Source organism: Panthera leo, chromosome A1 (assembly GCF_018350215.1).
Source record: "Panthera leo isolate Ple1 chromosome A1, P.leo_Ple1_pat1.1, whole genome shotgun sequence".
Taxonomy (NCBI): Eukaryota; Metazoa; Chordata; class Mammalia; order Carnivora; family Felidae; genus Panthera; species Panthera leo.
Genome location: NC_056679.1, coordinates 156,522,546 through 156,535,299, shown reverse-complemented (window position 1 = coordinate 156,535,299; position 12,754 = coordinate 156,522,546). Strand labels below are relative to the sequence as shown.

Genomic DNA, 12,754 nt, shown 5'->3' with positions numbered 1-12,754 from the left:
TCTATACTACTGCCTCACCCTAAGTCCTTCCGTCAGAATTCTTGCCATCATCTAGGAAACATATCTGCCCTTCTTCTGTATACATTTGTTTGTACGCCTACCATTTCTTCTTTGCTAAGTTGGGGATGGTCTGTTGTCTATGTGAAAGAACTGGCGATGTTTCTGAGAGGCGTGCCGGGAGCATTTGGGACAGGAAAATTTTTCACTGGGCAGGACTCTTCCACATAGTTCAGGGTGTTTCACGCCCCTAGCCTTACCCAGCAAATGCCAGTGTTTCCCTGCTCCCACCCCACGGTTGCGATGAAAAATATCCTCGCATATTTTCAAGTGCACCATGGGGGAGGGATGTGGCAGCACAGTACCCAAATTTTTGAAAGCTGATGCTTTCCCCTTCCTTCCTTCCTTTCTCTCCCTGAGCCTAAAAGGATTTAAAGAAGCATCTGATGAGACTAATTTGCCAAGAGTTCTTTCATTTGCTTCTTACTCTACTCTTGAATCATGTCTTTTTAATTCAAGAATTTTATAACCTTGTTGATGGCTTTTTCAAAAAGAAAAGCTGTTATTTTTAGGTGTCGCTCTACATTCCCTAGCTTTCTTCTTTAAGGCTGATCTTATTGGTAGAGGTAAAATCGTTTCTTTTTAAGGATTAATTACTGGAAGCAGTTTTTTATATAATGCTAAGCACCTTAGAGTTGTTTCTGTTGTTGTTTTCATTTGTTTTAAAGCACTGCACTACCCACTTCCTCAACAGGCAAATGGTAGGTATTTATTACTTTTCTAATTTGAGGCCTCTCTCATATCAGAGATTATTACCATACCAGATGCTCTCTGTTAGGGTAAGCATATATGTACTTTTGATACATTTCCTCATCCTGTTTTTTTTTCTAAAATAGTTATTATTGAAGGATAAAACAAACAGGAAAACATCAGAGAGGGAACGCTGGGTAAAAAATGGGTTAATACTGTGAGGGCCTGGGTGTAAATGTGTTAAGTTTAAGAAAAAAAATGAATTGAAATTAGGGAGGAAAAGGATTTTCTAAAAGGGCCATGAAATAATTAATTGTTTTGTAGGAGAGGGCCTTTCCATGTAGGCAGAGAATTTTTTCCTCACTTCTTTCTGAAGAGACAGTCAAATAGAGAATCTCATCTCTTAATTAGAAAGAAAAATACTCATCAAACACATCTCATCACTGGAGAGCTAATGATCCACAGCTGTTAGTCTGAAAGGGCAGGCTTTTTTCCTGAACAGTAGGAAGTGTTAATCATTTTGGATGAGATTTCTTTTTAAAATATACTGTAGTTTGCAAAAGAATAGGATATTCAATATTCCAACTTAAATGATTTTTTTGAAGTGTGCTCCCCCAGGGGAACTGTCATGTGTTGCGCTGAATGATCATTGAATGCAGGCATCTTCCAGTGCACTTCAATGAGAGCATCAATTGATAGGATGATGTGAATGGCCCTGTCCTGCCTGGGACTCTCAAGACCCTAGGCTCAAAGAAAGAAAAATCCTGCATGTCTTACATCTCCTAAGAAATGGTGTTGCTCTAAAATCTTAGTATTTTGAATCATTCCCTCTACTTTATATAATTTGCCTTGTTTAAATATGAGCAAAAAGCCTTAGCCCACCTTCACTTAGCTTCTTAGTAAAAAGGGTTTTTGTTTGTTTGTTTAATCTTCATGCGAAAAAGGAAGGCTTTTGTTAATCTGAAAAAATGTAATTGGCTCATTCATTTTTCTAATCTCTGGCTTTATGGCCACCTTGCTAACCTCTTCTAAACATTTTGGATAGAAGAAGACCCCATTTAATAAAAAGCTTGTGAATAGCCAACTCTTGATTATTCAGAACCATGCAAGATAGTGAGAAAGGGGAAGAATGAAATTGGCTCCCCAAACCTCATTTGACCGTTAGTTTTTGACCTCTCTGCTGTGTGAAACCTTTAACCAGAACACCTAAGAAGTGGTGTTCCATTTCTCTGCACTAATACAAAAGTAGGTATCCCAGAGTAAGAGTAAGGAAAGAAATAAACATACAGGAAGTCTACAAATTAAATGATCAGTCAATAAATAATTGATAACTGTAGCCCATCAATATTCAATAAAATTCTTTACCTTAGAGGCGATGGAGCATTGGTGGAAAAGCAGCACACTGGATTGAGAGTCAGAAGACCTGGCTCTGCCTCTCAGTAGCAGGTGTCCCTAGACAATTCTCAAATTTGAGCCTCAGTTTACCTATTTGCAAAATAACACAGTATCTTCTGCCTTCTCTGCCTACCTTTCAGGACTTTTTCCCTAAAGTTCTTTTTTGTAACGTGATACAAGACACGATTGATAATAAATTATATTATCTACCTTTCCATAAGTTATGGATTTTCAAAAAAAAACATTCTGAATATTTATGATTAAAATTTAGGTTACTTTTAAAGTCTGGCCCAAATTAAAAATAAACAAACAAAAAGAAAGCCTAGCCCAAATAGACACCAAGTAATTGCATTCTGTAATGTTGATGCTAATATCATAGGCAAGACAACATTGATTTAGATGAAAGGTATATGGATTTAAAAGTGAAAAAAATTAGGGACAGGAATTAACATTCACAAAACTGCTAGTTGAGAACAAGATTCTTTTATATCAAGGGGCATGAGATTGTTTAAAATGGTTAACATTTAAAAGCCTGATTGTTTTGAGTTTAGATTTCACACAATCTGCAATGTATGCTAGTGTCATTTACTAGAAATAATGAATTTATGTAAAGACTTGGATTTTTCTTGTTTTAACTATTAGCAAAAATTTTAACTGCAAGCCCTCTGTTTAACACTTAAGATTTCCTTCCAGCAAATGCCTTTCAAACACAAATCCCTCTAAGAAACACTCCCCATCTGCTATAACTTCTCAAAGAGGAATTATTATTTTGGCCATTCTCGGAGGATTAGTCTATAAAGTCTTTGAATTTTGCAGAAACAATTTAAATAGGAAAAGCATTGAGTTGATAACACTTGCACTTACTGAATACTTTGTGATGAAGTGTTTTCCTTATACTTTACATGAGTTGTTCCCCACAGCCAACCTGTGAAATAGGCAGGTGTTACCATCTCCATTTTATAAATAATGGAATAAAATAGAAGAGAAAAACTGATTTGCTCAAGGTCCTGTGGTCAAATAGCAGAAATGGAACTAAAACCACTTCTTCAGTCTTCTAGTCCACACCATATTTATTATACACCATTGTCTCCTTGGAAAAAAGGATGTGTATCAGTTAGCTTTTGCTATATAACAAACCACTTCATAATTAGTAGCTTAAAACAACTACCATTTATTTAGTGATGATTTATGAGTGAGCAATTTGGACCAGGTTCAGTTTGGGTTTTGGAAGTATGGGTCAGGATAGATGCTAGGACTTTTATGGTTTGTATTTATGTTCTGTGAATGTGTCAGAGATTTTTTTTTTTAATCATTCCTTGATTTCTTTTTCCATCCCATTTTGGCCTGTTATGATATCTGACTTTTTTCTCTCCAATTTAGGAATAAGTGGAGTCAGGACCAAGGATAGATCCTGTATGGTCTTGGCTTTCCTGAGGTTTCCCAGCCATTTTTCTTGTACTGCCCTAGTAGGACACTGAGGACCTGGTCTTGAGTGTTACCTTGGCTTTCTGTAGGAAAAGAGGAGAGGATCAATCTCGGTGCAGATAGGCCCCAGAGAGAGGAAGCTTGAGTGTGGAAACAAGAAGCTAAAAGGCACTTTTCCTCCCTTGAGGCCTCTCTTAATTAGAGGATCCTCTCCAGCTAACAAGTATTATAATGATCACTAATATTATAGTGACTGGTTGTTTTTTTTTTCTTAGTGATTCCTAGCAATCTGAATCCAGAAACCATGTCGTATCCTAATTTTGAGCACTATTACATAGCACATAGGAAATATTCAATAAGTACCTTTTATTGTTAATCTGTATTTATGTTCTTTTTGTCTTTGACCTTTTGGAATCTCCAGTTAGATACTGAGAAAGAAAAAAAGAATGCTTTTGTATGTAGAGTTTATTCAGAGCTCCCTTGTTATTTTTTAACAAAAAGATACTGTCAGCAGCAGATGATTTACCTAATCATCCAACTATTAGATTCTTAAGGAACACAAAATAGAGAAGATTATTTTTCTACTGCCAAGATCCATAAAACTAGTGAAATTCTACTTTATTTTTTTTCTCTTCTATATCTTTCCCCATCCTATGTTCTGGTGCCCATGTTGGTAGGACATGTAAATACCATAGGTATTAATTAGGCATGTACAGTTCTGAGTACTGTATTTTTTTAAATGTTTATTTAATTTTGAGGGAGAGAGAGTACAAGCAGGGGAGGGAGGGGCAGAGAGAGAGGGAGACAGAGGATCTGAAGCTGGCTCCATGCTGTCAGCAGAGAACCTGATGCGGGCCTTGAATTCACAAATTGTGAGATCATGACCTGGACCAAAGTCAGACATTTAACCCACTGAGCCACCCAGGCACCCCCTGAGTGCTGTATTTTAAGAAAGCTTTTGCTGTATGGATTTGGATGTGGTGAGAGGACTATGCCCACAATGGAGATGTGCCCAGTGAACCATACCTTGTGACTGGTGCTTTAAGTAACTAGTAATGTTGAATCTAGAGAAGAAAAAGGTATGATACGTGTCTTGATTACTTAGTTATCATCTAGAAAGCTTATTCTATGCAATACCTGTCCTCCAGCTAACACTGAGACATAGGCGTCCCAAGTAACATTATTCTGGGTGACGTATCAGAACTCTAACACCAGTGAGTGGACATTACAAGATGGAATATATGTGTTTAATAGATTTAAAATAATTAGAGTTGGTGCTGTTAACTGTGGAATCATCTGAGTCCCATCCCTGAGGCCAAACACACCAAGTCAAGTTTATGACTGCATAGCCAGAATGGATAGAGAATCTTTATGTGTCTCAGAGAGAAACTAGTTAGTGGCATCCCAGGTTATAATTCTTTTTTCTTTTAATTATTTGTAATGTTTATTTTTGAAAGAGACAGAGTACAAGTGGGGGAGGGGCAGAGACAGAGAGGGAGTCACAGAATCTGAAGCAGGCTCCAGGCTCTGAGCTGTTAGCACAGAGCCCCACATGGAGCTCAAACCCACCAACTGTGAGATCATATCCTGAGCCAAAGTCGGATGCTTAACGGACTGACCCACCCAGGCACCCCCCAGGTTGTAATTCTGAATACATTTTCATGAAGTTACTTGATGCTATATAGTGACTGTATACTACTTTTACTAAACAATAATTAAGTAGACTTCTGTTAAAAGACTTGGGAACCTAATGTCCATTTATTCATATATTCAGCAAATATATATTTATTGAACACCTACTGTGCCCAAGCACTGTTCTATGCTCTGGGGATAGAACAGTGAATAAAAAGAAAAAGTCCTTATCCTTAAAGAGCATATTTTCTGGTAACAGCCTAAATTTTACTAATAAATGTGTAAATAATTAATATGGATCCCAGCCAAAAATTATTTTTCCTTTTACATGTGTTCATGTCTATCAAATTTGCCTTAATTCATTTCCTGAATAAAGAATTATCTTTTAAAAACATATTTTAATAGAATAATCAAAACCATCAATTATAATTTGTATCATCTTTACATATATTGCATAAGTTTCAAAACTTAAATAGAAATATTTGCTTTTTCTGGAGATCCTTCTACTTCTCTCATGAAAGAAAAGATAAGGCTTATGTCTCATGCATTGATATATTTGAGATTTTTCTTATTCACGAACTTGAATCTATAGTTACCATGTAATTCTGTCCAAAATTCATTTCTTGGGTTACTAAATCATTATTTATTGGTGTGGGTTATAAATATCCAATAATTTAGTAAAATATATAATTTTCAGGATTTAATGTCACATAAAAAATAGATGGCACAATGCCATGAAGTCATTTTAAATATTAGGAAAGGGATGTTAAAGGTTATAAGGTCTATAGTCCTGTGTTTAGAAATGAAAACACTTTGGGGCACCTGGGTGGCTCAGTCTATTAAGCATCCAACTCTTGATTTCTGCTCAGATCATGATCGCAAGGTTTGTGGGATTCAGCCCCATGAGTCTTTGCTGACAGTGCAGAGACTACTTGAGATTCTCTCTCCCTCTCTCTCTACCCCTTCCCCACTCGTTCTCTCTCTCTTTCTCAAAATAAATAAATAAACATTAAAAACAGGGTGTTCTCTACCACTCCACACAAGTTCATTTTCTCTGCCATCTTAATAAGCTGTATGCTTGGCTGAGGTTTATTGAGAAGGCTGCAAATGGTCCATGCTGCCATGCCTGGCAGGAATGTTCTTAGGGCATTGCTCCTAACCCGTCTGGCCTGTCGAATGCAAGATGTCTGTATTACCCCAACCAGCTGGCTCAAATCTCCACTTATATCATGGTTCTGCTAAACCTTAGCAGGAGGATGACTTTCCACTTCTCAGTAACAGAATAAGTACTACCTGAGGACTTTAGTCGACCATAGTTGACTTTCTGAGTTTCAGAAGGTATTGCTAAACATTTACACAATAATACAAATGGGTTTGAGAGCTTATTGGGTACCAAGCAGTGTGTTAACTTCTTACCACGTCTCAACTGTGTAATTGTCACAGCCTCTCGGGTGAATACTCTTATCACCTCCATTTTACAGGGGCAAACCCTGAAAGGAGGATGCATGTGGTGCCAAAAGTTATGGGACTAGTCAGCATTAGGAATAGAATCCAGCTCTTCACTCCCTTCACTAAATCATCTGACTTAATGTTGCCTTATTTGGTAGCCAGAGCCACAGACCCAGAGAATTCAGATGATCTCTTCAGGATTACGAGACTTGGGGGGTGGGGAGTGGTGGGATGGGTAGGGCAAGTCACACTTGGTACACAGTGCTGGTTATTTTACACTTCTTGGTAGCAGTGCTTTTATTCATAATGTGAGATCTTTGCTCTCAGGTGCGGACTTGGTATTTTCATCTGCCTTGAAGCGTGTTGCATTGTGAGACTTTTTTTTAAAAGTCCATGATATTAAATAGTGATTCATTATTTATCATCAAGGCAGATAGAGGCTGTATCTGACAATGTAGTGAAGCTCATTGGGCAGCCTTTTTTTTTTCTAACTGTATTTTGTCCAACCTAACAATAATTTCACTAGGGGAGAAAAATTAAAATCACCTCATTGACAGTGTAATGATAACAGTTTTCCTTCATAGAAATTAAAGTAAAAATCTTAACAGTAAGTTTCCAGGGGTCAGTTGTGCTTTTAGAAAAATGCCTAACAAGTTCTCAAGTCTTTGTTTTCAGGATAAATCTTTCCATTCTGAAGCATTTAGTTTTATGGTTTTGAAGTGGAGTATGGATAAGAGAGTCCATTTAATGAAAGTCTGAGTTGACTCATCTTTTTTTCTCTCCTTCTCCTCCAGCTCTTCCTCTTTGTTGTCTGGAACTTTGAGCTCTACATGATACCACTGGTTTTGTTGTTACTATTGACATGGAACTACTTCTTGATAATATCAGGGAAAGATAACAGGCAACGTGATACAGTAAGTTTCTACTTTCTTATTCGTATGTGTTTTTGTTCTTATTCCGAGTCGCTCTGAAAAGGCCAACATCGATTCATTTTTACAAACTAGAAATTCTGTTTATAAATACTCAAGTTTGGATGAGAGTTTTAATCAGTTCAAAACTAACAATTCTTTGGTCCTAACAGAATAAAAAGTATCACCTATTTCTAACATGACTTGTCTTGGTAGGAACTAAAATCAAGAGCCCACCAAAGAATGAGCTATGATTTTTAATTATAAATGGATTATTTCAAACGAGTATTTCTTTTGCTCTCCTTATTTGTTTTTATGTCTTAATCTCGAATTTAGACATAATGTCATGAAATTATTTATGATCAGACCAAACGAATGTATTTTATTTAAGACATTTCTCTGTAGTCTGTCATTGGAAGGAAGGAATGATTGATGGTTGTTGGCCTGGAAAAGTGCATAAAGTACCTTAATTCAATGAACATTCACTGAACAACAGCAAATATCTTTCTTTGTGTCAGGGTTGTATTAGAATTACCAGCTGGAGGATAAAGAGCTTTCTTTTAACCCAGGAAAAATTATACTGAACCCACCTGCCCTCTCTGGCATTTTTGAAAGTTTTTAGAGTCTGTGAGACAGCCTTCTCTCTCAAAAAGAGTTCTAGACTGAGAAGCAAAAGCTAGCCCCACATTATTATCATATCTGTTGTTCTGCCAACTTTCATTCCCCTTAGATTATCTCAGTCACTATACCCTTAGCAAACATACAACTTCAAAAAGCTTTCCTATATGTAAATGAATGGAGGGAGGTGTCTTCTCCAAATAGGACATTTGCGATCTGATAACTTTATAGATAGTTACTGAGAAGACTTTAAAGGTTTTTCAAATGTGGGAATCTATTTGGTAGCTGTTTGTCTTCATCAGATTACATAGATTTTTTTTTTTTTTCGGCCATTAAGAATCTACATTTGATTTCCAGTCAGGAGTTGCTGCCATCTACCATGTCCATAACGGTACAGGAACCAAAGTTGTTTGATCATCAGTTGAGTAACATTATGTCATACTTTATTATAATAGCATCATCACGGTTGCAAAAACATACCTGTTACCTAAAACAATTTCCCTTTTAAACAATGCAAGCAAAACACACTTTAAATGGTAACACAGGGAGAACCAATTTCTTCAGGATAATTTTCTTTATCATCAAAGTAAAAGAAACATCCTGATGCACAGCCATCTACTACATGGCAAAGTTGCCAACAAAACACCATGTTTATTTTCCTGTTTAATTTGTATATATTTCTGTTTCTCTCACATGACTGTATGTTTGAGGGAGGGGACTCTTTGTTCATCTTTGTACTTGCCACTTTCTCTGGCAAGTGTTTTGCAAGCTTGAAGTGTTGAAAACATTTTTTGTAAGGTTTAGCAAACCAAACATGAGATTGTTAACAGAGATTTTAATGGTTAGGCAGTATTAACAGATGAGAAGTTATTATTAGCAAGGATTTTATGGATATATATATATATTTAAATTTCACACTGAGAGACAAGCCCCAAATGCCATAAGCATTGGTGTCATGGGGACTAATAGGTGCTTTTATCAATTAATCCAGGATGTTTTCTTTAAGAAATGAGACTCACTCAGACAATTGCTTTTTTGTTGCGTTTATTTCGGGGAGATTGTCGAGAGAGAAGAATATCTATTTTTCATTCAGTTGCCTTGAGACAAATTTGCAAATAAGATTATTTGCAAATAGGAAAAAGTGGTAATTTAGTTCCAGCTTCTTAATCCTATGAGAGGGCTTATCTTCAATATTTAGTCATTGGTTTGAGTATTCTTAGTGAAAAATTCTGTAACTGTAGAGTTTGCTTGTCATCTCCTCCAGAATACACCTGCCTTGTCTGGAAAGGTCCACTTTTACAGGGGAAATAGTAGCCTATCATGTATCCTCTTGGGTTTACAATTCTCTAGGAATTTTTATGACTACTGAAGTTACTACTATGTAAATTTCTCTACTGCCCTTTTCCCCCAAAATATAATTCCAATATTGTATTTACCAAATCTTTTGTTTTAGGCATATCTCTAAGGGAGTTCCCCTTTAGCCACAAACAACATTTTATTCCTTCAAGTTTCATGAAATGCCAGCTACACTCCATAACTCTCAGTAACTGCTTTTTATTTGCCCAAACACACTATCCACATATTCTTGTCTTCCTAGATGCCAGAGCAGCAATCACAACATTTCATTCAGTTTTTTACTCAGTGGCTCCGTTGAGACTTTATGTAATTTTTAAATCCAATCTGTCTAATTATGTGTCTTCTGTCATACCTAACTGTGCATTTGTACTAGTTGCTCCTTTTGAAAACAAACCCGGATTACACCTTGCTGCTTACAGTTTATGCACGTATGCGTGCACACACACACACACACACTTCTGTACATATACATATACGTTCATACACACATACATACACATATATGTAAATCAAGGGAAAGTGTTTGTAGGGGCTGCCATGCTCTGCCTAACTGACTCTACCGCATAGTGCATAGCACTGGAGGAAGGTATTTTGCCCTGAGTCCTTATTAACCACACCACTGTGTGATTCTAGAAACCTTTCTGTTTTGAGAGAGAGACAGACAGAGACAGAGACAGAGACAGAGACAGAGAGAGGAGGAGGAAGGAGGGTGGGTGGGCTGGCAAATTTTTTGTCATTAAAAAAAAAAACATCATTTGTACATTCAGCTGAGAAAATTCAATCAGGATGAAAATTATAAAAGAAAAACAAATCAAACTGACCTTGAGCTTTGTATGCAAGAGAAAAACCGAAGTATCATTTCCATGATATAAGAAGTTGAAAAAAAAAAAAAGAAAATAAATACTATGAGAGATGAAAAGTGCATCAATGGGTAAAAATTCTGTCTTCACCATATGGGTTGATAGTTGAGATTAATACCAAAATGGGAAAGGATTTCTTTGTGTGTTTATTGTTTATTAAGGAGACCATTTCCTTTCTTGGAAGCTTAAAATCGTAGGAGCTAAAACCCCCTATCTTTTCTCTACCGTGGTGCCTGTTCTAGTTTAATGAGAAAAATGAGATGTAATCCTTGCCGAGTAAGTTTTGCTGCATTTAATGAGCTGAACCCTTTGAGAACAGGGTAAGGAAACAGCCGTTCCTGAGGCTAATGCTGTAGGCTCAGAGGTGCATATGAGAAAGAGGCGTGGTTAGAAGTGGTATTTCACCTCTGCTGGTTCCCAATTGGACTTGTTAAAAATAAGCAGTCCTACATCTGAGTCTACCTACACTCAGACCATGACATTAAAATTTCTGGCATGAGAATTGTTAGGCTTTTCCAGAAAAAAAAAAAAAAACCTGTTGAATAAATACATGCTTCATTCAGATATGTCTCAGCAATGAAGGGGATATAAAGACAGGAATGTCATACTTGTCTTGGTTTGAGCTGTCACTCCAAACCCTGAGGAAAAGTCTCTCCTGCAGCGCCCATTAGGCTTGTCCCAACTACCCACATTATAGTTACTGTAGACCGAAATTTTTAAGTTAAAGAGTAGATGCCAGGAAGTTGCCTTTACTTGGCGCTTAAACACTACTGCATGCTCATTATGCCTTGGGCACCATGTTAGGCACATTCTTTCCTCATGTCCTTCATCTCGCCCCCAGGAGAGAAAAGCTGATTATATCTGCCTAGCCAGTGGGTTGGGTCATCCTAAGTGCCAACTGGTCTCTTCCTCTGTGGTAAGCAAGGGAACATTCTCATGTGGAATAAGCATGGCCATAAGAGCCTTTCCTTGAGAGAAGGGAATCAAGTCTCAGAGAAGGAAAGACCTGGGTTGGTCGAGCAAATCAGTAGTCTCTTGCACCTCGTGGGGCATAGGTTTCATTATTAGTACTTTACATACAGAGAAACCAGCCAGCTTACCCAAAGGGACACAGAACAGGCATACAGTTGGAAAGTAGCAGAATGGGTATTAGAGTCTGTCAATCTGTCTGAAGTTTTTACCTCTAACCACCAGTCAAGTGCATTACTCTTGAGACTGTATTTTGATACATCTCATGTCTCCCTGGATCCCTTTAGAGCAAGTTTCTCCCTTGAGCTTTAAAAAAGCCAGTAGCAGGGCACCTGAGTGGCTCAGTTGATTGAGCGTCCAACTCTTGATTTCGGCTCAGGTCATGATCTCACAGTTCATGAGTTCGAGCCCTGCATTGGACTCTGTGCTGACAGCACAGAGCCTGCTTGGGATTCTCTCTCTTTTCTTCTCTCTTTGCCTCCCCCCTGCTCATGGGCGCTCTTGCTCTCTCTCTCTCTCTCTCTCTCAAATTAATAAACATTAAAAAACAGTAGAAAAGGCAGCAGTATGAATTCCACCTTCAAGCATGCAGATTGATGGAAAACCCTCATTTTCCCCACTTCGCCTCCATATCCTCCTTCTCTTCGGGAAATGGAACAGTTATTTATTAAGCAACTTCTATGTATCAGGTATCCTGCTAAGCCTTTTTATACACACTATCTCTTTTAATTCTTTATAATAACTTTATCAAGTAAATTACTCTAAATGGTTTTATCATCATTTTACAAATAAGGAAATTCAAACTCTAAGAAGATAAATAATGAACTCCATAGAGTAAGTGAGATAGGAACCTAGATGTACCCTGTTCTAAAGTCCCAGGCTATTTCCATGGTATATTCTTGGGCATGCCCTTCCCAAGGGCTTACTTTCTAAGTGTCCAGAGCCTTATATGGAAACAAGTATCCCCCCGAATCCTTCTTATGAGGTTCCCCGTGACCTCTCAAAAATTGGTGTTGGTCCCTGTTTGATCCCAGGTGACCCCACTGATTTCAAAATTGTTCATGACCTGTAGGACCACCTTCAATCCACCCAGGTGAACATGGATGGGAAGAGTAAACCAGAGATGAGAATTAGTGATTAAAAGACTTTTAATGTTCTTGATATACAAAAATTCTTCAAGAGGTGTTTTTTAATTACACTTTAAAAGAACATTCATTTGTACTGTCATGATACTCCTCCCACATAGCAATCTCAGTTGCCTAATCAATGGAGGCATTAAAAGACTAAAGAGTAGGGTAAATCAATGAAATCATTCTCTGATTCATGATGTGACTGTGACACAAATTGAGCCAAATTCTGCCTTGCTAAAATACTTTAGTAAATGCTGAAATGTTT

General features: G+C 37.4%; 1 protein-coding gene across 22 annotated transcripts in view; it reads left to right on the top strand.

Annotated features, from left to right (window-relative positions):
* The window catches only part of MCTP1 (multiple C2 and transmembrane domain containing 1), a 529,626-nt gene that overhangs the window by 427,136 nt on the left and 89,736 nt on the right, over positions 1–12,754 (top strand). For 18 of the 22 annotated variants that reach the window (XM_042943593.1, XM_042943560.1, XM_042943529.1 and 15 more), the window contains one exon: positions 7,443–7,562. The exons of the other annotated variants lie outside the window; for them this stretch is intronic. In XM_042943593.1, coding sequence (XP_042799527.1) covers positions 7,443–7,562 — 120 coding nt within the window. The remainder of the gene's footprint in view (positions 1–7,442; positions 7,563–12,754) is intronic. 22 annotated transcript variants of the gene reach the window in all.